General features: G+C 43.8%; 1 protein-coding gene across 1 annotated transcript in view; it reads right to left on the bottom strand.

The window, feature by feature from the left end:
- GRIN2B (glutamate receptor, ionotropic, N-methyl D-aspartate 2B) overlaps positions 1–22,191 on the bottom strand; it is a 211,303-nt gene that overhangs the window by 118,814 nt on the left and 70,298 nt on the right. Inside the window, exon 3 of the mRNA XM_010003847.1 lies at positions 2,084–2,682. Within this exon, the coding sequence (XP_010002149.1) occupies positions 2,084–2,682 (599 nt within the window). The remainder of the gene's footprint in view (positions 1–2,083; positions 2,683–22,191) is intronic.

Here is a 22,191-nt window from a genome sequence, read left to right as displayed (position 1 = left end):
TGTGAATGCTGTGCCCAAAGCAGCCAAGGAAGAAACAGGATGATTTGGGCCATGAAGGTGAGAAGAAAGGTAATTTCTTCAAAAGTGACACAAACTTCATTCATGTGGTGTGCCCAGGCTTGAAGGCACATCTACACTGCACAACAGTACTGTCATATCCAGAGACTCCACAGTCTCTGAGCTGGTGACTTCAATGAAATGCAAAGAAGTGCTACGCAGAGAGATTGTGTTGGGTCCGTGAAGCAGCGCAGCTCTATGGGTATAACCTTATGCACAGGTAATGCAGTGTCAAAAGAACTACCTAGCAGAAAGTCTCTGCAGAACACTGCATCACATAGTGGGCAACAACATTTTGTTTTCTAGGTAACTGCTGAAAAGACACCATGCAGCTCCCTCAAAAAATCCCTATTCATTTGGAAGGGCAGAACAGCTGCCTGCCTTAATGCTACTTCTGATAGCTTTGTATATATTCAAAATATTTCTCTGCTTAAACATTGCAGGGATGACTCAAAAGACCAGCAGAAAACATCCCTTGCCCTAAGCCTAGCTGGGAAGAAAACTGATAAAAGTTTTCGGCACCTTTGGTAGTTCCAAACCTTGCAGATAGCAAGAAGCCAATATGGGGAAGAGGAAGTAAAAGGCAGTAAGACCAGGTAACATGTCAATGTATCACAAAGAACAAACAGCAGATAGCATTATGGATAAAATAACAGGTCGAAGAATAGACTTTTCTTTCAGGCCCCAACTTTCAAGAAAAGCAAAATCTGCTTTCTTGTTCTCCAGTCCCTCTAACTGCCTAGTATAGTTGACAGTGAGGGGTCACAGCACACAAATCAATCCACCACATTCACACTGTTCCATCATTCATTATGACACATGAACAAAGATGCTGAGCTCTGTGTGGTCACCTCTCCTGAAGGCTACTGCCTGGATACCCCTTGTCCTACCACAAAGGGATGAACCTACCAAAGGATTTTATATGTAAAACATTGGAGACTGACAGCTCAGCAGGTCAGGGGGCATCTGGCTAATTGCAGATCCCATGTCTAATTACCTGGGTTGCTTAGCAACAGACTAAAACTCCAGCTGGGACAAAAAGGAAGATCTAGTAATCAGAGCACTGTTCTAGAGGTTGTTCTACCACAGGCTTCCTCTATGACCTTAAAAAAGTGTCTTAGCACAGTTTCTTAAGAAAATCTGAATCTGGAGATGTTTATTCTAATATGTTTTCCCCATTTTACATGTCCTTTTCCATCTTGAAACACTTGCCATTCTGATGGAGGTGCCTAGGCTCTCTGCATAATGTGTACAAGAGAGAATGGGATCCAAAACACCCAACAGACAATGGCCAACGATGTGCCAATGAGTACGGTGATAGAACAAGTTGTTCTCTTTGAGGAAAAATAGATCCTTAAGACACCCAAGAGCTTTACAGGATTACAGTATAAAGCAGGAGGTGAGCAGAGTTGTTGACACTAACTCTTTTTGCAGCTCTAGTTCTCCACATCTCTCTGCATTTCCTTTTCTCCTGTAAGTCAGGTCTAATGGACAGCAGACGGACACTTGGTCCGCAGACAACAGGTGCCATGAACCGATTCCAGGTGGGTTACACATCCATCACCTATAAAGGACACCTGTTAACATACTGCTGGAACAGAACCTGGTCCCTCCTAGATTTCAATACAAACATCCCCACTGCGTGCAGCAGGAAACCACCTGAGAGTTACAGACCCATTCATGCAAAGACACTCCAAGAAGTTCAGCACTGTTATAAAAGCAGTGCTGAAATATATAAAATTTTGTGCACCAAGAGGCACACTCAAATTTTTGTATCATGCCTTCACAGTTCCTTTTCCTCATGCTGGCTTGCCCCCTGTGCTGTATGGAGGCTAAGAGGGTGACAGTACTGGCACTCAGGATGCACAGCAACATGGGTCCCACCATCAGCACACCTCCCCATGCCCAGGTTCTGGCCAACATCACCTGCTGCCCCGAAGCACTGTGTACCCTAGCAGAATCATTCTGGTCTCAGAGGTTCTTTCTAATCCTTCTTTTGTAAGGCCAGCCCAGCCCCTTTGCTTACCTGTTGAGCATGTTGGACTGGTAAATCCTTTTCTCCTGGGTGTTGTAACAGCTGCTCTTGGGCTCAGGGATGAAGCTGTGTTCAGACAGCATATCAGAAGCAGCCGTGGTGATTATGGCTATTCCATCCCTCACTCTGGCAGGAAGACCGTAGTCCCATTCATCATATGAGACAGAGATGAGCCCGGTGGGGAACTCGGATGGCACTGTGTCTGTATCCCCTGCCACCAGGCTGGGCACGATCCACGTGTAACCATAGCCTGTCAGACCCACAGAGTTGGCCACCTCAAAAATGTAGGTGGCCTCTTCCTTTGTGCAGTAGAGGAGGATAACAGGGCTTTGGAGCTTCTTGAGCTGGTTCTGGATCTTTGAGTCCCCATCATCCAGGGACATGTCCAACAGGAGGACCTCCTCCAGTTCCCAACCCACAAAGCTGTGCTCAATGGTACTGCGAATCTTGTTCACAAAGTCCTGGTAACCAGGGAAATAAGTAGTGACAATGGAGAAGATGTACCAGTCATATTCTTCCATGATGTTGAGCATGACAGAGGCTTGCTGTTCTATTGATGGGCCAAACTGGAAGAACATGGATGACTCATCCTAGAATAGGAAGTCAGAGAGGAAGAGAGAAAAAGAAAACAAGAATAGGTCAAAGGAAATAAACAGCATTCCTAGTCAACCCATTGAGCATGGAGAGGGAGGCACGCAGTCAGAATCTTACACTTCATATCTTGGCCAGAGCTTAAGGATGTTTAACTTTTAAAAATCTAAAATTTAAGTGAAGCAAGTGGGAAGGAAGCAAAAGCCTTTTTATGACCAGCTGTCCTTACTTTATTTTTAAAGGCAGATTGCTGAAATCACTTATAGATTTCAAATTCTTCAGATTCTAATAAACAGGGAAGAAAAAGGAAAAGGAAAAGGAAAAGGAAAAGGAAAAGGAAAAGGAAAAGGAAAAGAAAAAGAAAAAGAACCCAACAACAACAACAAACACCAGAATCATAGAATAGAATCATAGAATTATTTGGGTTGGAAAAGACCTTTAAGATCCTCAGGTCTAGCTGTCAACCTAGCACTGCCAAGTCCACCATTAAACCATATCCCTGAGCACCACATCTATGGCTTTTAAATACCTCAAGGGATAGTACTCAAAAACTTCCCTGGTCAGCTTGTTCCAGTGCCTGACAACCCTTTTGCTGAATAAATTTTTCATAATATACAACCTAAACCTCCACTGGTGCAACTTGAGACAATTTCCTCTTGTCCTATCACTTGCTCCCTGCAAGAAGACACCAACACCCACCTCGCTACAAGCTCCTTTCAAGTAGTTGTAGAGAGCGGTAAGGTCTCCTTTCAGCCTTTTCTCCAGGCTAATCAACCCCAGATCCCTCAATTGCTTCTTATCAGACTTGTGCTCCAAACCTTTCACCAGCTTTGTTGCCCTTCCTTGTACACACTCCAGCACATGAATGTCTTTCTTCTACTGAGGGCCCAAAACTGAACACAGTACTTGAGGTGCAGTCCCACCAGTGCCAAGGACAGGAGGACAATCACTGCTCTAGTCCTGCTGGCCATACTATTTCTGATACAAACCAGGATGCTGTTTGCCTTCTTGGCCACCTGGGCACACTGCTGGCTTATATTCATCTGGGAGTCGATCAAAACCTCCAGGTTCTTTTCCTCTGACAGCTTTTCTAGCCACTCAGCCTTTAGCTTTGCATGGGGTTGTTGCAACCCATGTGCAGAACCCAGCACTTGGCCGTGTTGAACCTCATACAACTGGCCTCTGACCATTGATCCAGCCTGTACAGATCCCACTGTAGAGCCTTCCTACCCTCAGTCAGATCAATGCTTCCATCCAAGATGGAAGCCTTGATGTTGCCTGCAAAATTCCTGAAGGTTGTACAAAAAATTCCATGGCTGCAGAAACTAAGAGCTGTAATAATCCAGGGATCATCATCATCTTACATGTAGTATAAACAGGATACCCAGCAGCTTCGATTTTTATTTAGTTTGGGACAGTCAATCTAGTTGGAGTACTCAGACTGAAGTACAACTAGAGTAGGCAAAAAAACATTGGACACAAATAGCTCTGAGAGCCTTCACTGCAAGCTCCTCTCAAAGCAGGCAGTAGCACAAAGTGGTACAACTGTGAAGCCTCAGTCTCAGAACACCATAAAATACAACAAAATAGAAAAATAAATTTCTAAACTACCATGGGCTTTGTTTATACCATGTTTTAGAGCAATGTTAGCTCAATATTTCTCTTGTTATTGCTTTCATATCCTTCTACCATACCAAGTTCATCTTTGCAAGAATCAGAATTTGTACCAATTTATAATCTCCAAAACTCCAAGGGAGCTCTGTACAGATCTCAGCTCTTCAATGGCATAACACTTTTGTCCTGGGATTTCACAAGATATCAGACTTCAATTTGTGACAGATACAGTCAAATCCAAGTCCCTGCTTTTACCCATTTCACGATGGAAAGGAATGGAAAAAGCATTTCCCAGGATGCTCTCTTACGGATCAAATTTCTGTCTTTTAAAATAAGCTACAAACTCCCACCGACTTCTGTAGAGTAGGGTTAGAGAACAAGCAAATAAACAAATAACAAAAAAGGCAGAATTCTATATCCCTGCAGAGATTCCCATTACAATAAGAAAGTTCTCCAAATCATAGAATATCAAAATTGTATAATGGTTTGGATTGAGAGGGACCTTAAAGATATCTAGTTCCAACTGCCCTGCATGGGCAGGGACACCTCCCACTAGAACAGGTTGCTCAAAGGCCCATGAAAATCTAATCATCACTTCCACAATAAGATAGCAGCCTCACTTTCTCTCAATGAGCTAGAAGAGTTGAAGCAGAGATCCAAAAGGAGGTAGTCAAGAGTTTTAGACTTGGGGAAACTCATTGTGCAAACGTCTCAAGACATCACCTCAAGATATTTATATTTACAACAGCTCTCTACCAAATTGTCTCTCCCACAGCCCAACAGGTAAAGCTGTTATTCAACAGCTTTGCCAGTTAATCATCTGTCCATCTGTCCATCCATCCCTTCTTGACTCATGGTTTTGATTACCTATAGATATGGCAAAATGTACCATAGCTCAGCACCTCTAGATAAGAAGGTCTGATCCTGCACCCAACCTTAAGTTGTTTGTTTCTCTTTCCTGAGCTCCCTATGGGTCTCATCCTATACAAAAGAGTCCTTGCTCTTAGATCCCAATGCGTCTCTTCTGAGGTTTGGTGATTAAATGCTCTTCACTTCCTCCATACAGCTCACCAACCACGTGTAAAAATATTGACAGGGCTGCTCTTTGCTCCCTGAAAAAATAAATGTACACAACAAGAAAAAAAAAAAAAAAAAAAGGAAGCAGCAACAAATTGGAGACATGTAAGAAAAAACAGGAGCAGCACAAAAGCCTCTCAATCGGTGACAAACACTGGAATTCGTGCCCTTTTCCCAGAATTGTACTCAAGAGAAACCTCTTTCAATAAAAAGATACTTTTTATCTTTTAAGCTTATGAAGAAAACCAGGAAAGATTACACTATTGTCACAGCATTTGCCATAGTTTGAAGAAAGCCTGAACAAGCATCTCCAATACCCTTCACAGCACTGTGCCTTTGAAAGCCACTTGTGCCAAACTGAATGCTGGAGTGTTAAGACTCAGCCTTACCATAAAATGAAAAGGCAAGACACCTACACTGATGGCCAGTATTTATTTTTATATTAAATTCAACAAAAGCTTTTCTATACTTACATATAATAACCTCTGAACTGACTGCAAATTTCCATGATTTCTAGCAGAAAATCCAAGACCTGAAAGATCTTGTTCTTGAATTATGTGAATATTTGACAACCAGCATCTTGCAGTCTTGTCTAATAAATACTGGGTGCTTTCCTCAGTGACATAGGGGGTGGGAGAAGTGAAATCCACTAGTATTTCAAGGCTATATATACATACATACAGAGGAGTTAGGAGGTGTCATAGCAAGGTGCAGGGAGTACAGCTCTCCCCATGATTTTAAACACAAGTGCACAGCCCAGCTGTTGAAGGGAATGCAGCCCCAAAAATGTGGGGAGAAAATTCAGAGCTCTTCACTAATCAGTCTGTATCAGAACTTCAAAAATCATTACACCAAATAGACAGCTTTATCACAACCCAGCTAAATAATTCTTCTCCACAGATTAATGTAGGCAACTCTCCTTAAATCAAACAGCACAGACCACTTGGCTGTGCAGTAATAATTGCTCTTGAGCAACTGCTCACATTTTTATTATAGAAGCACCAAGCAGAGACAACTTCTGTTCAAAACAGGAGTATTAAGGAGGTAGGTGTAAGCCAGTCCAGCTCTTGGATCACCAAGATGTCTCTTGGCCCTTGATCACCTCAATACTTGGGCTAGACAACTCAGCATTCAGAAAAGAGAGGGGCGGACAGTCAACATTGTAGAAAAAAAAATGTCCATGTCATAATAAATAAGAATTGCTCATGGAGCTCAACAGAAATCTCAGTGAATGCCTTTTGGGGAACACAAACTAGGAAAAATGCCTGAGAGCCACAATTTCCTCCCTCTCCTTATTTTTGATCACACCTGATGGAAAGTCAGGAAGAAGGAGCTGAACAGACAGAACCACAGGTCTATCAAGAGTAGGAATTTGACCTCACAGTGGCGTTACAATGAAAGCTTTTAAATGAGATCTAAGGGGGCGGTGCAGTTTACCACTTTTACACATATATACATCATAGAATCATTACTGCATTATTGGAGTCTAAAACCAAAAAGGAATATTTTACCCCTCCAGACATTAGATTTTTATAGAACATGGCAAGTTCTTATTTTTCTCCTGCAGAAATTTCACATTCTTCACCTCCCTTTTTCACCCTTGAGCAGCCAAAACATGGAGCAGCCAAAACATGGTTCAACATTACCATTGGGACATAGATTTAAGTTTGGGATAAGGATAGTTTCAAGTTCAAAGCAGAAGTCCCATATATTGCATATCATCCATGTGAAACACAATCCCCTGACTACAGGGAAAAGCTTGTCTTTGTCCCGCAGCCCTTCCACCTGCAAGCCCAGGCTCCCCACAGGTAACTGCTGCAAGAGACAGGTGCTGCAGGGTGTCCTTCATACGGCCTGAAAGAGTCTCCATTACGGGATCTCAATGCCTCCAGAGATCCTAGTCCTCCTCCACTGCCACCCTGCAAGGTCAGGTATCTGTAGCTTGAAGAGCTGAGCTGGAGGTGGAGCTGATCAATTGACACAGCACCACTCCCCAGCTGACAGATGGCTTCCCACAGAAAATCTGCTCTGAGTTTACCGCTGCTGGGACAAGTATTGCCTCCCCCTCCTGCACGTTTAACCCCTCAGATAAGGAGGCTGGTTTGCACATGGTGAAGGTGCAAAAGAACCTACCATGAAGACTCCTTTTGGAGACTGGTGCCTGGTGAGTTCCTAGGTGGATGGAAGAGGGTTTGAAGAGGTGGCACAAGGTTTAGAGAGCAACCAAGTGTTATTGCCACCACTTCAAAGTTGCTCATTGCCTTCTGTCCCTTAAGGGCAAGCCCATGCAGATACTGCACAAAGCCAGGGCTGACCCACACCTCACAGGAGATGCAAGCCCTTGGCAAGGCTGCAGATGACTCTTGGAGGAGCTCTCCTGCAGCTGCACCATTTGAAAACAATCACTGCCATTTAATGAACCATTTACCTTTAGATGTGGCAGAAGTGGTCCCTGGGGTGCTTTTCTCACAACTTCCTTCCTAACAATCTCTCTGGATTCCCCAGGCAAGCAAAAACAGTTACTCCCTTACAAACAACATCTTAGTATCCAGAGCAAAACTGCTTCTTGGCATGGGGCAGAACACCCCTAAAGCAAAGGAATGCAAGATTCCAAAAACATTTGCAGAGAGCCAATCATCTTGAGGAACTAGAGGGCCTTTCACTGAGCCACAGTGTAACTGCTGACTTGGGGCCTGAGGAGATAAGCAATTATGGTTCCTTCACGCAGCCTATCTGAATATAATCTTGTTCTGTCTGCCGTGTTCTGATGGCTGGGCCATGAACAGATTTTTGCTACTGCTGGCAAGTTCCTTTAGTCCAAGCGCCAGACCCCACGAGGGCCAGGAGTGCCACGTTACGCACAAGGAATTTGAGTGAGGAGTAAGGCAATGAGTTTGCTTCTCCTATTTGGAGACATAATCAATGTATTTTCAAAATGCTCTAGGCTGCTGTCTCTGCACAGGTGCAGGAGAAATACAGTTCATGCTTATCTGGGGGTGGCCCCTTTTTATTAGGCTTTTGGGAACATCAGCATACCTAACCCCATTTCCTGCTGCATTAAGCTTCCCAAACAGCCATAATTTAACAACTGGGTTCTGCCCTTCCCTTCCTTTCCATTTCTTCTCACTTCCCTGGTGTGTCTTTGGTACAGCCTTGAGATGCGTAATTCCTCTATGGCGTACAGACAAATCTCATAGAACCGCCTCTTGTTTAGATTTTGGCCCTGCCTACCACCCATTTTGTGGGGGCAAAGAGGAGTGAGCAAGCACCAAATAACTTCTGGGAAAATACAGACCATCATTTCCCTAGCTATGTTTTTTTTTTTTTTTTTTTTTGTCAAAACTGAGACACCACTGTGATCCTATTTGTCACAGTCCTGGTGGGATATCTGATTCACTGAGAGTTTTATTGTTTGTGATGGAAAATGCCACAACAGTTCAAAGTCTTATAATTAAATTTTTCTCTATTTTTGAGTCCTGTTTGTTATAACAGACCTGACAGGAAATCAGGATCTTTGTTACTTAAGTGTTCATTTACTCCTGTTTATTCTTACCACAAACGCATCACTGCCTCAGGGCAGCCTGCAGTTGCAATCTTCTGCCTGATTGTTTTTTCTCTCCAGATTTAATTTTTTCATTTAGTTTTCAGCGACTCAATACAATAGAACTCTTTTTAGTATTATGTGCTGCATCATCTTGTGTGAGACCTTTCCTTGAGTGCTTGCAGTAGGGCCTATGATAATCCAGTGATGCTACAGCCCTAGCACAACATCCCTGTGGTGGCACTGTCACCTTGAACAGCATCTCTGCACCTCTTGACTCTGATATACACTCACATTTCCACCAATACACGCACTCACAGCAAAACCTACTCACAGTAAGGTTGGAGCATTTTGGACTGTGCCATTTCTTAATGGCTCTCTGCCTAGCTGAGACTATTTAGTAGGTTTTCAACACTTTCCTGTCTTACTGGAACAGGTTCCCTGGGTTATTACTGATTTTGGCTTGCACAGCAGATGGAGCAGATGACCTCCTGCAATCCTCTCCCAGTGCTCTGATTCACTGATGAGTGGATCGTTCTTGGTGACAATCCTCAGAGCTGCCCTGGGAACATGCCGTCAGTGGGAAGTTCAGATTTGTTAACTGCAGAAGCACGGTTTACATAACTGTGTCATTTATCAGTTATCTTCCTTCTTCTCATAATAACTGCTGAACACACTAGCTTCATTTGACAGAAGGATACATAGCTCAGAGATGATGGTTACAGAGAACTGAATAAAGAAATTGGTGGATTGAAAGGGAAAGGCCATGTTCAATGTTCCAACTGATTGAAAGGCAGGCAGGATATACTGTGATAAATTAGTGAAGGGCTGTAGGAGATCTCTTTTACTGGAGAGTGTGTTGCTCTGTTATGTCTTTCTGGTCCCTGCTAGACAGGGCATACAGCTGGACAAGAAAGAAGGTCTGAGTCAATTAGAAGAATGATTGTTAACTCTCTAGATCTTCTCTGGAAGTCATGATCCCTGGTGGCTACTGAGAGTAACCGAGATAAGGAATTTAGCATAGCTACATTTTGTTACCCTGGTAAATGTACCAAGATTCACATGTGTAACATTGGCTATACACGTAAGTATGACCATATACATAGATCCCAGTCACATCTTGGACATTAATCTCTCTGTAGCAGTGGAAACAGATCTCCTGCAGAGCCCTACCCCAGGGACAACTGTGAAAGTGCTCCAGCACCAAGGAGTTCCTGAGAGCTGCAATAAAAAGGTCTCTGATTAAAGATGACTCAAGGACTGAAAACTGCTAAGTGATTTCCACTTTCCACTTCAGGGTCTACAGAAATAATTTGTTCAAAGCATTCTGCAACACAAGGAAACACAAGATACCTTAGATTCTGTAATTTTTATTTTGGGATTGTTTCGCTCCATACCACAGACAGTTAATAAAAATGATTAAAGAGTCAAACATACCAGGGCCATTGTATGACGTATACACTTCAGAGAAAAACCCCAAAAGTTGTTTGGCTAAGGAGAAGGTGCACTATTTATTAATTTTGTACACAACTACTGGTCAGAGCAGCTATACGATGGTATGTCATGCCAGCTTCTCAGAGCATCACATAAGGATGCCAGCACTTTTCCACTGAGAGGAAATGGCAGTTAGCAAGCTGACAGGATAAACAGTTTTCACACCAGGATCATTGCATTTCCATTTTCACCTCTGTATGTGTGTGTTAACTTGTTTGATGAGCTTACATGGATGGATTAAATCACTGGTTCCTTTAGGTAGATTCCACCCATCAGATGCCATGTTACACCCCACTGGCAATCTTGACAGCCCAAACCTACTTCCCCTGTTTCAGTTCAAAGAAGCCCACTAGGGTAGCTTAATATCCTGACATTGCCAGTCCATATTAGTTAGAGGAAGGTCAGACTGCCCCATTACTCATCCATCCAATTACATCATGGTGTTTGCCTGGGACTTCTTTTCTGGATGTCTTATCCTCTAGACTAAGAATTGAATTTTGAGTGTAAGCTGAATGGGATGTCATTGCCATAGTCATATTAATCAACAGTAGCCATAAAACTATCCAGCACTTTCTAAAAAGTCTCGTCACAGTATTTGGCAAGATATCACTGAATAAATTTATCAAATCAGCTACGTGGGGTGAAATACTATTTCTTTTTATCATTTCTAAATTAACTGCTCTTCCATTTTGTCAAGTGTGCCTTTGGTCTCTTAGTATGAACAAAGTTTATCTTGAGCTGAACCTCCAAAGGTTCACAGAGTCTATTTAGATAAGCCCTGGAAGTTCAGCATTTCATCCAATGTCCCGTGAGCCTCTCAGGAATTGAAGATCTCCACTCACTGTGACCTAGCTGTGGGGACAGGTCAGAGTGTGTCTGTGAGGGTCTCCATTCTCTTTGTGTCTCCTGAAGTAGCAATACCTTCTTTCATTCAAATTCTGAATTGCTTATTTAAGCATTAACCTTCTGCAGGCAATGCTGTTAGTTGCTCTGGATCCGAACACATGGCACCTGCAGTCCTGGTGAGACCAAGGTCTACTCAGCCTTTATGGACAGAGTGGTGGTGCCCATGCTCTGAGCTGGCCAAACCATAGCTGAGGCAAAGTAGTCAACTTAGAGTAATACTGTGCCAGGACTTACTCTTTTCTTAGAAGCTGGTCTTACTAACCAGCCTAGACCATTTTCAACACATCAATATAGCTCACAGACCCTTTAGATCAGAGCTTGCTTGCCTGGGAGTGCAAGTGAGCAAGCAGCTGGAGGCAAAGTCTGTGTAGATGTGCCCTCCACTTTCCTCCAGGCAAGGAGAAGTAAAAGGCTTCTGCCTCACCCACTGTGCCCAGCAGTAACAGGCAATGCTCTTACTCAAAAGAAAGCAAAACAAACAAGCAGAAGAAAAAAAAAAACAAAACCTTAAAATGGGAGAGCTTCCTACCAAGAAGACAAAACCAAGAGCTGAGTTCTAGGTTGCAGACTCCAGATTTCCTACAGCTTCAAACCTGGCTGCCTCTTTTTAAGAGGGTTATAACTGACGCACTGGATAAAATTTTAAAATAAATAGACAGATAAATATTAAATTAAAAAGCAGGAAAAAATGAGGACAATAAAGGTCCAACCCCACTGCTGTGGTCCTGGCTCAGCAGCTGAGTCTCCCTGGCAACCCACGGGGCTGCCAAGGCTGGGGCTGGGCATTGCCACCCTCACCCCTACTGGGGACTCATCCCTTGGCACCCCTTCCCTGCTGAGGCTGCAGAGATGGTTGGGAAGAGGAGGGTAGCTGACGAGCCACCTGCCTGGACCTCTTGCGCTGGGTGACAAGAAGCAGGCAGGAGTCAAGTCTTAGCATAGAATTATAGAATGGTTGGAAGAAACCTTACAGATCATCTCGTTTTAAACGACCTGCATGGGGCAGAGGCACCTCCCACTAGATCAGGTTACTCAAAGCCCTGTCCAACCTGGCCTTGAACACTTCCAGAGAAGGGGCATCCCTCCAAAACTTCCCTTGGCAACCTGTGCCAGTGTCCCATCACCCTCACAGTAAAGAAATTCTTCCTAGTGTCTAACCTAAATCTACCTTCTTCCAGCTTAAAGCCATTACCCCTCATCCTATCCCTACATGCCCTTGAAAAAAGTCTCTCTCCCGCTTTCCTGTAGGCCTCCTTCAGGTACTGGAAGGCTGTTTATTAGGTCTTCCCAGAGCCTTCTCTTCTCCAAGCTGAACCCCTCATCTTTCCCACCAAGGCCTCCTTTTCCAGGGCTGGTTCCTTACTGTCTCCATGCTCCTTGGTGCTGGTTTCCTTGAGAGGAAGGTGCGGAGCATATGAGCTGCTGTCTTTGTTTCCCTGCATTCACGCACCACTCTTACCTGGGGATTCAGTCCCACAGCTACAGCCAGGTTTATGCAGTTAGCCCAGGTCAATGGCAACCTGCCCATGAGGCTGCCCCAAAACTCAGAAAGAAGAGAGCCCTTTCTCCTCCTGAACCTGGGAGTAAGCATTCAGTCATTTCATACTCACAGCTTTCTGAGACCTTGAGGATCCAAGCCAACCTTCACTCCACCCTCCAAATCAATTCCTATCACTATGGAAAGGAGGTGCTGCTTGCTCAAAGTACACCTCCTCCCTGCTCGGAGCTCTCCCAAACCTGACTCACCCCAGCTCACTCCAAACTGTGTTTTACAGCATGGGCTGGGACAGAAGCAATGTCAAACCCTCACTGTGTACCAGGCGAGAAAAAAAGCCTGTGTGTCGTGTTTTAAGAGGGATTTTGCCACCCTACTTATGCTGCCAGGATATTATAAAAGAGCCTGAGCATAAATTTAATTATCCTGGTCCATTTTTATTTGGACATGATGCTGGCAAGCAGCTGCCTCATTAGCACATAACACGTATGCCTGCACCAGGGAATAGGAGGCACAGAAACCACAGACTGGCCCTAAAGCATCCATGCATTAGCAGTGTGTGGAAACTTCAGTTCATGTCCAGTAGGGCTACCATGTCAGGAGAGCTAGCTAGTTCAAATCCGAGCCTGCACTACCCTGGTGACACTCCTGGTTTTAGATCTAGCTGGGGACTCCCTAAGCCTGAGGAGAAGAACCAGAGGTGGATTCCTAAACCACTGGACCTGGATTCTGGGTTCAGCCCCTGTTTTGGAAAGCAGCTATCATTGAAGTGTGTTACAAGAGCCTTTGGTTGGAGCAAGTAATAGGGATTTCAAAATGCAGCCTCATTTGTCGTGGTTGGAGACCTGAGCCCCATCAGAGCTGGTTTTGTCCATAGCCTGTTACCTCCTGTGCCCCAGGGTGGATGAAAGCATGGTAGCACCTACTTTTTCTCTACCCAGCTCTCCTTCCTAATCAACCAGTGCACAGTACCCCTGTCAGGATTCTGCTGTCATGCCTGTCTTGTTCATCTAATTGATTCACAAAGTTTTAAACGATTATTGATTCTCCACTTGCCCACTGTGGAGACTCTGAGACCAATAAAGCACATGGAGTTATTTACACAGATATTAGAAAGGAAAGAAGCTACTTCCTCAAATGTTCTTCTTGAACTCCCATCTATTAAGCCTCAGACACTCAATAGGAGGTTTCCTACAGTTTCACAGACAAAAATCATCATCAATATACCAAGTCCCCTGCACGTCCACATCCAAACACTTGCAGGATGTTGTGCCTAATCCACACCTGCTGAATTACTGCTTTCTTTTATCTTGTATTGGGATCATAGCTCTTTAGCTCCTTTTCTTTGTCCAGATGATTAACAGCTAATTGCCATACCCCTTGCTGCTATGAGACTGAGGTAGAAACTGTGGCAAACTTCCTGTTCAAGGAAAAGCCATTTCTGAACTCCAAGGAACTGGGTGATGTTCTTGATAAAAGACTGGACAGTAGGAGACTAGCAGAGCTAGATCTTGCAATCTTCCCCACAGTTCCTGAAACACTTTACAGTCATGGTTGCTACAGTGATTGGTGCTGTAAGGCCCATTATATCCATCACCATGACCTAAACACATGAATCTTTTCAGTCCTTGGGGTTTGAAGAGAATCTGGGAGAGGCAATCAGTCCATCTGACTTTGCATGAAGGGTGCTAAGAGTTTCAGTTCTGTACTTCTTTTTACCTGGTCGATGGAAGTCGATGAAGCCATTTCCAGTCAGCTTAACTCTGTGCAGGAGCACACATAATTGCATTCACTTTTTTTTTCTATACTTACCTGCACATTAATAGAAAGGGCCATATATATATATATTCAATACGCCCTTGACATAACTTAAAAGCAGCAGCATAATAAATAAGATGCTCTTTTTTGTACTCAAATTCAATTTTTTTTCTAGCTGTATTAGGCTTTGTACTTTTTTAAACAAAACCTGAGGTTGTAACAGAACTGCCAGATCTTTTTCAAGATCACACACACACTGAGATTTCTGTGTAGGATCGGCACAGCAGAGAAAGGGATTGATGGAGCAGCAAAAGACTTTGCTTCTGCTGGCCATTAATAATAAGAGTAACAAAAGCATCTAAGAGGATAAAAGCCAGGGTGAGGCATGTAAGGTATAGAAATAGCTCTTTGACTGACTCAAAGGCAAAGCTGATGCATCTTGTTTTTCTGCATCTCCCGTTGTCTGTCCTCTTTCTTAACCACACACTCTGTCACGACGGGGGAGTGGGAAGTAGATGGAAGCATCAGCAGGAGCTACAGCAAACCAGGGAGAAATAAGCTATTGAGCCTGAACATTGCCTGGCCAGGGCCCGTGACAAAAGATGAACAAATAACAGTATGAGAGGGGAAAGAAAATGCCATGTCCAGCACTGCACCTCTTGCATGGGAAGAGCCGTTGGCTGCAACGCTTTGTCTTTTCCTTCCACTTTGTATCACTCTGTCTCATTGTTTTTTGTCTTCCTGCACACAGCTGCCTCCAGGTTCTTCAGCGCATGCAGGTGTGTGTTCATATGTATATATTTAAATGGGTACATGTATGTAGGCAACTCTACATGCAGAATGGCTTGAGACAGGCAAATTGCCTCATCTCCAATATGCCAGTTCCACTTGGGCTGGCAGCAATTGAAGTGGTTTAACATCTGACAATGAACCCTATGAATCTGCCAATGAATGAGGTGATGGTGCTGTCCAGCCTTATTGAAGGTTAGGGTCTACATCACCACACATGCATTCAGAGTTAATGGTGGTTACTGCTCTCAGAGAAGCCGAGGATTACACAGGCTGCTTCATTATACAGTCCTGGCCACAGCCCAGAGGTAGAGAGCTTGCATGCCTTCAAACTGTGAGCAAAAGCATTGAAGACGTGGTTTTAACAGATTTTATTCTTCCAGAAAAAGTACAGTCTTTCAGGACTCATCTTCCACAGAGGCAAGTAGTCATCTAATTAATATAATTACTATACACCAAGAGGATCTGTGTAAAAAAAACCCCACAAAACCAAACTGAAACCAAAAAACACAAACACCAAACAAAAACTGTCTTTCCTTCAGGCAGGTCAGAAGAAGCAACACTTGTGGGAAGGGAATAGCCAGAGAAAGGTTTATTTCAGGGCGCAGCTAAGCAATTCTGAAAGCTGAGACAAAGTCATCACTCTGGTCAACTAACTTCAGGACACTTTTTTTTGCTAGTTGGAAGAAAAGCCTTTTCTCCTTTCATTCAAAACCTCTGAATAACTGCCTCCTGAGATGCACTGAGCTGAAAAACCTTTCCTTCAAGTCTGGTGGCTAGTGCAAGAAGCTCGACCTTTTCATTATCTCAATGGATGCAGGATGTGTACGTTCCTACACTAAACATCCATCTGCACTGCGTGGGAGCCTGCAGCAGTAGTAGTGCACCCTTCATCTCAGAGGACGTTCTCCTTTTCTCTGTGCTATGAGTAGAAGAAACAGGATTTAAGAACTACGTACGTTCATCATCTTGGCATCAGCACTCTTCAGGGCATGCAGACTTGCAGAGTAGACATGCTTGGTGAATCACGGAATCACAGAATTGTTCTTGTTGGAAAAGACCTTTAAGATCATTGAGTCCAACCATAACCTACCACTACCAACCTTTACCCTAACTCTACCAAGTCCAGTGCTTAAACCATGCTCCCAAACACCACATCTACAAGTCTTTAAAACACCCTGCATGGAAGATACCAACCTGATGCTTTACAGCTCATTTGGTGGCCATCTGCTCTTGTTGTGTTACCCAGTAATTTCTAAGCACTGAGAGTAGATCTCTTTCTCCTTTCACTTATCAGGCTAATCCCACTAACTTCAAAGTCACACAATACTCTCTAGGTGGAAGTGACAATGTGGTTAGGCTCCTTGTGCATTCAGCAGCAGGCTATAGACACAACCTCTCTATTCATCAGTGGGAAAACATGACCTTAACAGACACCCCTCACTGGCCTTTCTTCCCATGGAATCTCTTTACAATGAAGGTCTAGGATACCCAAGAAAGGAAAAGTACACAATACTTTTTACATATTTGCATGTTTTAAAATGTACATACTCTATCCATATATAAAGGGCTGAGGATCCTAAATCTCCTTTTTTACAGGGAGCTTCCTGAGGCCCCATTAACTCCCTTTCAGCTGTATGCTGGGGGGGACTTTGCACAGCCCATTGATAATATGAGAGGGTCCAGAGAAGGGCCACAAGGATGATCAGAGGACTGGAGAACCTGCCATGTGAGGAGAGGCTGAGAGAACTGGGTTTGTTCAGCCTTGAGAAAAGAAGGCTTAGGAGAGACTTCAGCACCGTGTTCCAGTACTTGAAGGATGGCTACCAAGAAGATGGAGACTCCCTGTTTACAAGGAGTCACATGGAAAAGACAAGGGATAACGGGCACAAGTTGCTCCTGTGGAGATTCCAATTGGACAGAAGACATAATTTTTTCACCATTAGGACAATCAAACATTGGAATAGTCTCCCAAGGGAAATAGTAGATTCTCCCACATTGCACAGTTTTAAGTCTCAGCTTGACAGGCTGCTGAGCCATCCCATATAAGCTATAGTATTACCTAAAAAGTTGGACCAGATGATCCCTGAGGTCCCTGCCAACCTAGTATTCTATGATTCTACGATTCTATGAATATCCATATTTCATTGATACATAGCAGTAAATTCTTGGGTCCCCAGAAGATTTTCATTTCACTCCATAAGCACCAGCATGTCTCTTTCAGAAAAGATTAATCATGTGAGCCTTCCTGGCCTTGGTCTCAACTCTTCTCAGGGGTAAACAGAGCAATTTACTTCCTTACGCAAATTCCATTGTGTGTCTTAGACTTCAAGAGAGGAAGCCTTCAGTCTTCTGAGAACACGGATGGCAACTTCTTAACAGCACACAGTGATTCTGCCTACAAGTTTACAGCCTAAACTAAAGATGAACAACATCTCAGATGGAAGTGGCAGGAGGATTTTAAGCAGGCTGGTCATAATCCCTCCTGCTGGGATGTAGACAGTAGCCATAAACTGGTCCCATTCTTGGTGAGTCTTGGCAGGCAATTTTTCAGGACTGTAAGTGGGCAACAACCTTGTATCCTACAGCTTGCACTAAAACACCTCCACAGAGTTTAACAGCATCTTGCAGTCTTTATGGACTCAGAAGGGAGATTACCGCCTCTTGAAGTGCCAAGAGCTTTTGCTACAGCTTCTAGGTTTTCCCTGAACTACTCCCCTCCAGATATTGAATGAGCTAGGTATTACAACTTAAAACATTTTTATTTAGCATTTTTTTCTTCTCAGCTGATGTACTCAATGCAAAGTGAGTACAATAGACAAGATCTCTTTGCTCACCCATATCTGCATAAGCTTGTTTTAAGCACATTGTATGATTGCTTCACCTTCCCAAAAACAGCCTACTCACATCTCCTGGCCTCTCAAAACCATGCCTGGATTGTGTAATGCCACAGCCCCATGTCAGAGATACCAGAGCTAACCTGGACAACCTAGTAAGCCCAGATGGCACAGCAACACCTTACAGAAGTATTAGCTTGGATCCCTGAAGCTGGAGAGTGATTTCATTACAGTTCCCGAGATAAATTTGTGATGCTATGATTGTTCTACTCTTAGAGCTAGCCTGCTGGGTGCTATCTAAGGATCTACACATCATGCCATGCAGCTGTGACCTCCTCAAGATCCACTCTCTTCTTGCAGTGCCAATGTACCCCATCTCAGGGTTCTTCTCGTTATGGCTGCCATGGGAGACTAACCTTTGCTGTCTGCCCCTTGGGCTTTCTGTGCCCCCACTACCTCAGCAGAGGTTGTTGGCCCCTCTCCGTGACCCAAGGAAACAACTTAAATCTTTTTCCTCAGGCACTTCTCCTGCAACCCCCAGTCCCACAGGGTCCCTCAGCCTTGGCTTCCTTTCCACCCACTAAGCATGAGGCAGCAGGACTGGTTGGGCCTGAGGCAGCACAAGGTGGAGCCAAAAAGACAGCAGACAGTGGGTTCACGTCCATATACACGTGCATCCCGATTAAGGATCCAGCTGTTTCCATGGCAACATGCAGAGCCCAGGCAGCACGGTCTCCTCCTGCGTGTCGGAGGCCACACTCTGCATCGCTAAAGCCTCCAGCCGCTGCCAGGCCCTGCCAGCAGTGACCTCTGGTGTGTTTGCCAAACCCTGGCAGATCAGGGCTTGCAGATTTCCCACTTGTGATGTGCCATCCAGGAACAGGCATGTAAGGATGTGCCAACTAACAGCAGTAACAGAAATAACACCACCCGTCGCCGTCGAGCTGTAAAGCCTTTAGAACAGCGTTTCAGAGAAACATGTTTTCTTTCCTGAGAGCTGGCAATGACAACCAGCAGAGTGTGGTTCAGGAAACCAAAGGGAGATATTTGTTCCTGCACACAGGTAGCACCTTAGCATGTGGCCAAGCAGTCAGTATTCCCCTGGTTTAATGCCAAACACCCCTTGCAACCAAAGTCAACTCCACCTTGCAGTACAGGTTGTCCCACACAGCCCACCTTCCCATGTGGCCATACTAGTACTCCTTCCAAAGAAGGATATGCCTGGGCAGTTCTGCTGCTCCATTCAGCCCCTGCAGTAGATAGGTGAATGAGTAGATAGGTCTGGATGCTTGCACCCATCTCAGCACTTCTCCAGGGAGCAGAGGGAAGCATGTTAGGGTTGGCTACACATTTCTTCAGGCCTCCTGCAGTCTGAAAAGCTACTTGCCAGCTTAGAGCTGAATTACAGGCAGGGCTGAAATGCTCATGATTTCTTGGCCATTTCTACTATATGTCTTAAGGGTTGTCTGCTGATTGGGAAAATTAATCCAAATTAACTAAAGTTGTGAGTTTAGCATGAATTCATTAAATCACATTAGTCTTGAATGGACACAGTTTTTCCAAATTAAAGCAACCCTCAGAAGAAAATTGAACTAAACTGAATTAAGGTCCTTTTAATTCTGAAGAACAGAGTGCTACATGTGGCTTGATTTAATTAAGGAACAGCAGTCTGGAAGGGATGTCCCACCCTCTCTCTCCCAGACGACCTCTACAAAGCAGACTTTCCAGGAACTGACCATGATCTCACTGAAGAAGGTCTGGGCTTCTTGCTTTCCCTATGGGGTTTGGAAGCTGAGGCAGAACCTTGCTGTACCAGCTGACTTTCTGCTGAAGCCTGTTCCTGGCCAGTTCATTCCTAGTTGCATTTCATCGTGAAGAATTCTTCTATTGCCACGCTATTTTCCCTTCACTCATGTTTAAATGGAGGACAGCCTTTTATCTTCTCTCAGCTTGTGTTTTGCCAGGTTAGATAAGCTACACTGTCTTAGTTTTCTTTTGTAAAATGTGTTCTCCCTTTTCTCTACCAACCAGATACTTTTCTGACTTCTTTCTGCTTTAATTGGAATAACTAGAAATACACACAGAATTGTACACAGAGGAAATTACAGTAGAGCCTTTTACAATGATACTGATACTTCCCTTCCTTGGCAGGGAATATCCTGCCTGGCACCTAGGAACATAATTGCCTTTTATGCTGATGTCTCATATCAAAGGCTCAGACATCACATCGGTAAATGATACTCCCACTTTTTCTCTTTTTCATTTGCTTCCAAATGATAATCCCATCGTTTTTAGGATAAATTAGTAGGAGTAACAAAGAATCTTCCCATACAGGCCAGCAGACTATGCAAAGCCACCCAGTCCAGCTAGAAGAAATAGGAATACGTTAGTGCTGCACTCTCCAAACCATTTCCATTGCTCAAGTCCTTCAAATCTAGTGTGAGTTCCACCACGTGGCTCCAAACCAGGTGCTGTAGACCTATCTGCATGTCCCTGGACTTCACACCGGTGCATGTCACCCTCTTTCTATACCATTGTCCTCAAGACTGTCCAGTTTGTCCTGCTTGTTCCCTATTCCACTCTGCGTTGAACATGCTGCTCCCAAATGTGCTCAAATGTCCTCATGAACATGATCCCTCACGCTCCCTCACCACAAACCAGAGCCAGACATTTGAAAACACTTAAATTCCATAGTTTAGAAAGTTTCAGATTAACCCCTTCATCTCATTTCTGATGTGGGAAGACAGGTTAGAAATGGATAACTAATGGAAGCCAGACAATCGGGTCTCCCATCAGACAAGCACGACCCCTTGCAGGACATGAGAACATTTACAGCAAGTGTCACATGAATACAGCCAGATTAGGAAAAATAAATAAATAAAACAGTCTTCACAGAACTCATAACCAAGCTGGGAACTACATTGCTACAGAAAATCACTGTAATGAGCAGCAAAAAGAGGCGAAGAGGTAAATTATTAGGTTCTGATTCAACATGCCATTATTGCCATTCAAGAAGCTGTTTACCAAGGACCAGGTTACTTTGCTGTAAAATCAGACTTTTGTCCTAGTAATTAAGGACCTTTAAAAATATCCACTCACACTTTTTAGGCAAAATTGCTCAGATCTGGCTTCTCTATGTTTGTTAGCTCTCAGTGCTCCTGCATAGGAGTTTTATATGCATATTCTTGTAAGGAAATGTGCAAAAACTTGCAGAAGTGTACATCTTCTGTGTTCATATGCAAGTATGCAAGCCAAAAGTGCTTGTGTGCTCATTCAACAAGGGAATAGAAACAATACCAAAAAGATCTCTCTGACCAACCATAATTAAGTAATGTAGCCTGTATCAATCCATAGAGTAAATATTTTCCAAGAAGTTCACTGAATAAATTCAAATACATTTGAGGAAATTATGATCCATGCAATTGATATTCCATGAGCAGAAAAAGAAGTTAAATTCACTGAATAAATTCTGTGTTGCGAAATAGTCCCCCAGCTCTAGTAATTACTATGGCTGGATTATTAAAATGGATGGATAATTTAGCATCAACAGTACTATTTTTTTGTTCTGGGAACTCAGATAAGAATACTTAGGTGTTCTACAGCGCTGCTCAAAATAAGCTAAATGACAATGTGTACTTTGGTATTTTTTGCACAAAGTACGAAACTAAAGTAGAGGAACAACCTTCCTGGCATCAGTTTCTACCAAACTTCCTGGTATGCACCAGCTTGGCAGACTGGAATAAATAAAAATCAGGTCCCTGAACAGCCAGCTCAATCCTCCCTCCAACAAACCACAGCAGAGGAATTAGTTACGACATGATCCTTCATGCACAACCTTCATCCCTCTGTATGAGAAGATGGCTACATTCGGATGCAGGAAGATTAGGGATCCTATTAATCTGAAGCAACAGGCAACAGTTATAGTTTGAAAGTGTCTAACCAAATGTAATGGGCTAGTGAGTACTAGATTTGCCCTTTCAAAACAAGTCCTTTGGGA

This window comes from Chaetura pelagica, unplaced genomic scaffold, assembly GCF_000747805.2.
Source record: "Chaetura pelagica isolate M959 unplaced genomic scaffold, ChaPel_1.0 scaffold281, whole genome shotgun sequence".
Taxonomy (NCBI): Eukaryota; Metazoa; Chordata; class Aves; order Apodiformes; family Apodidae; genus Chaetura; species Chaetura pelagica.
This window is presented reverse-complemented; position numbering and strand designations above follow the sequence as displayed.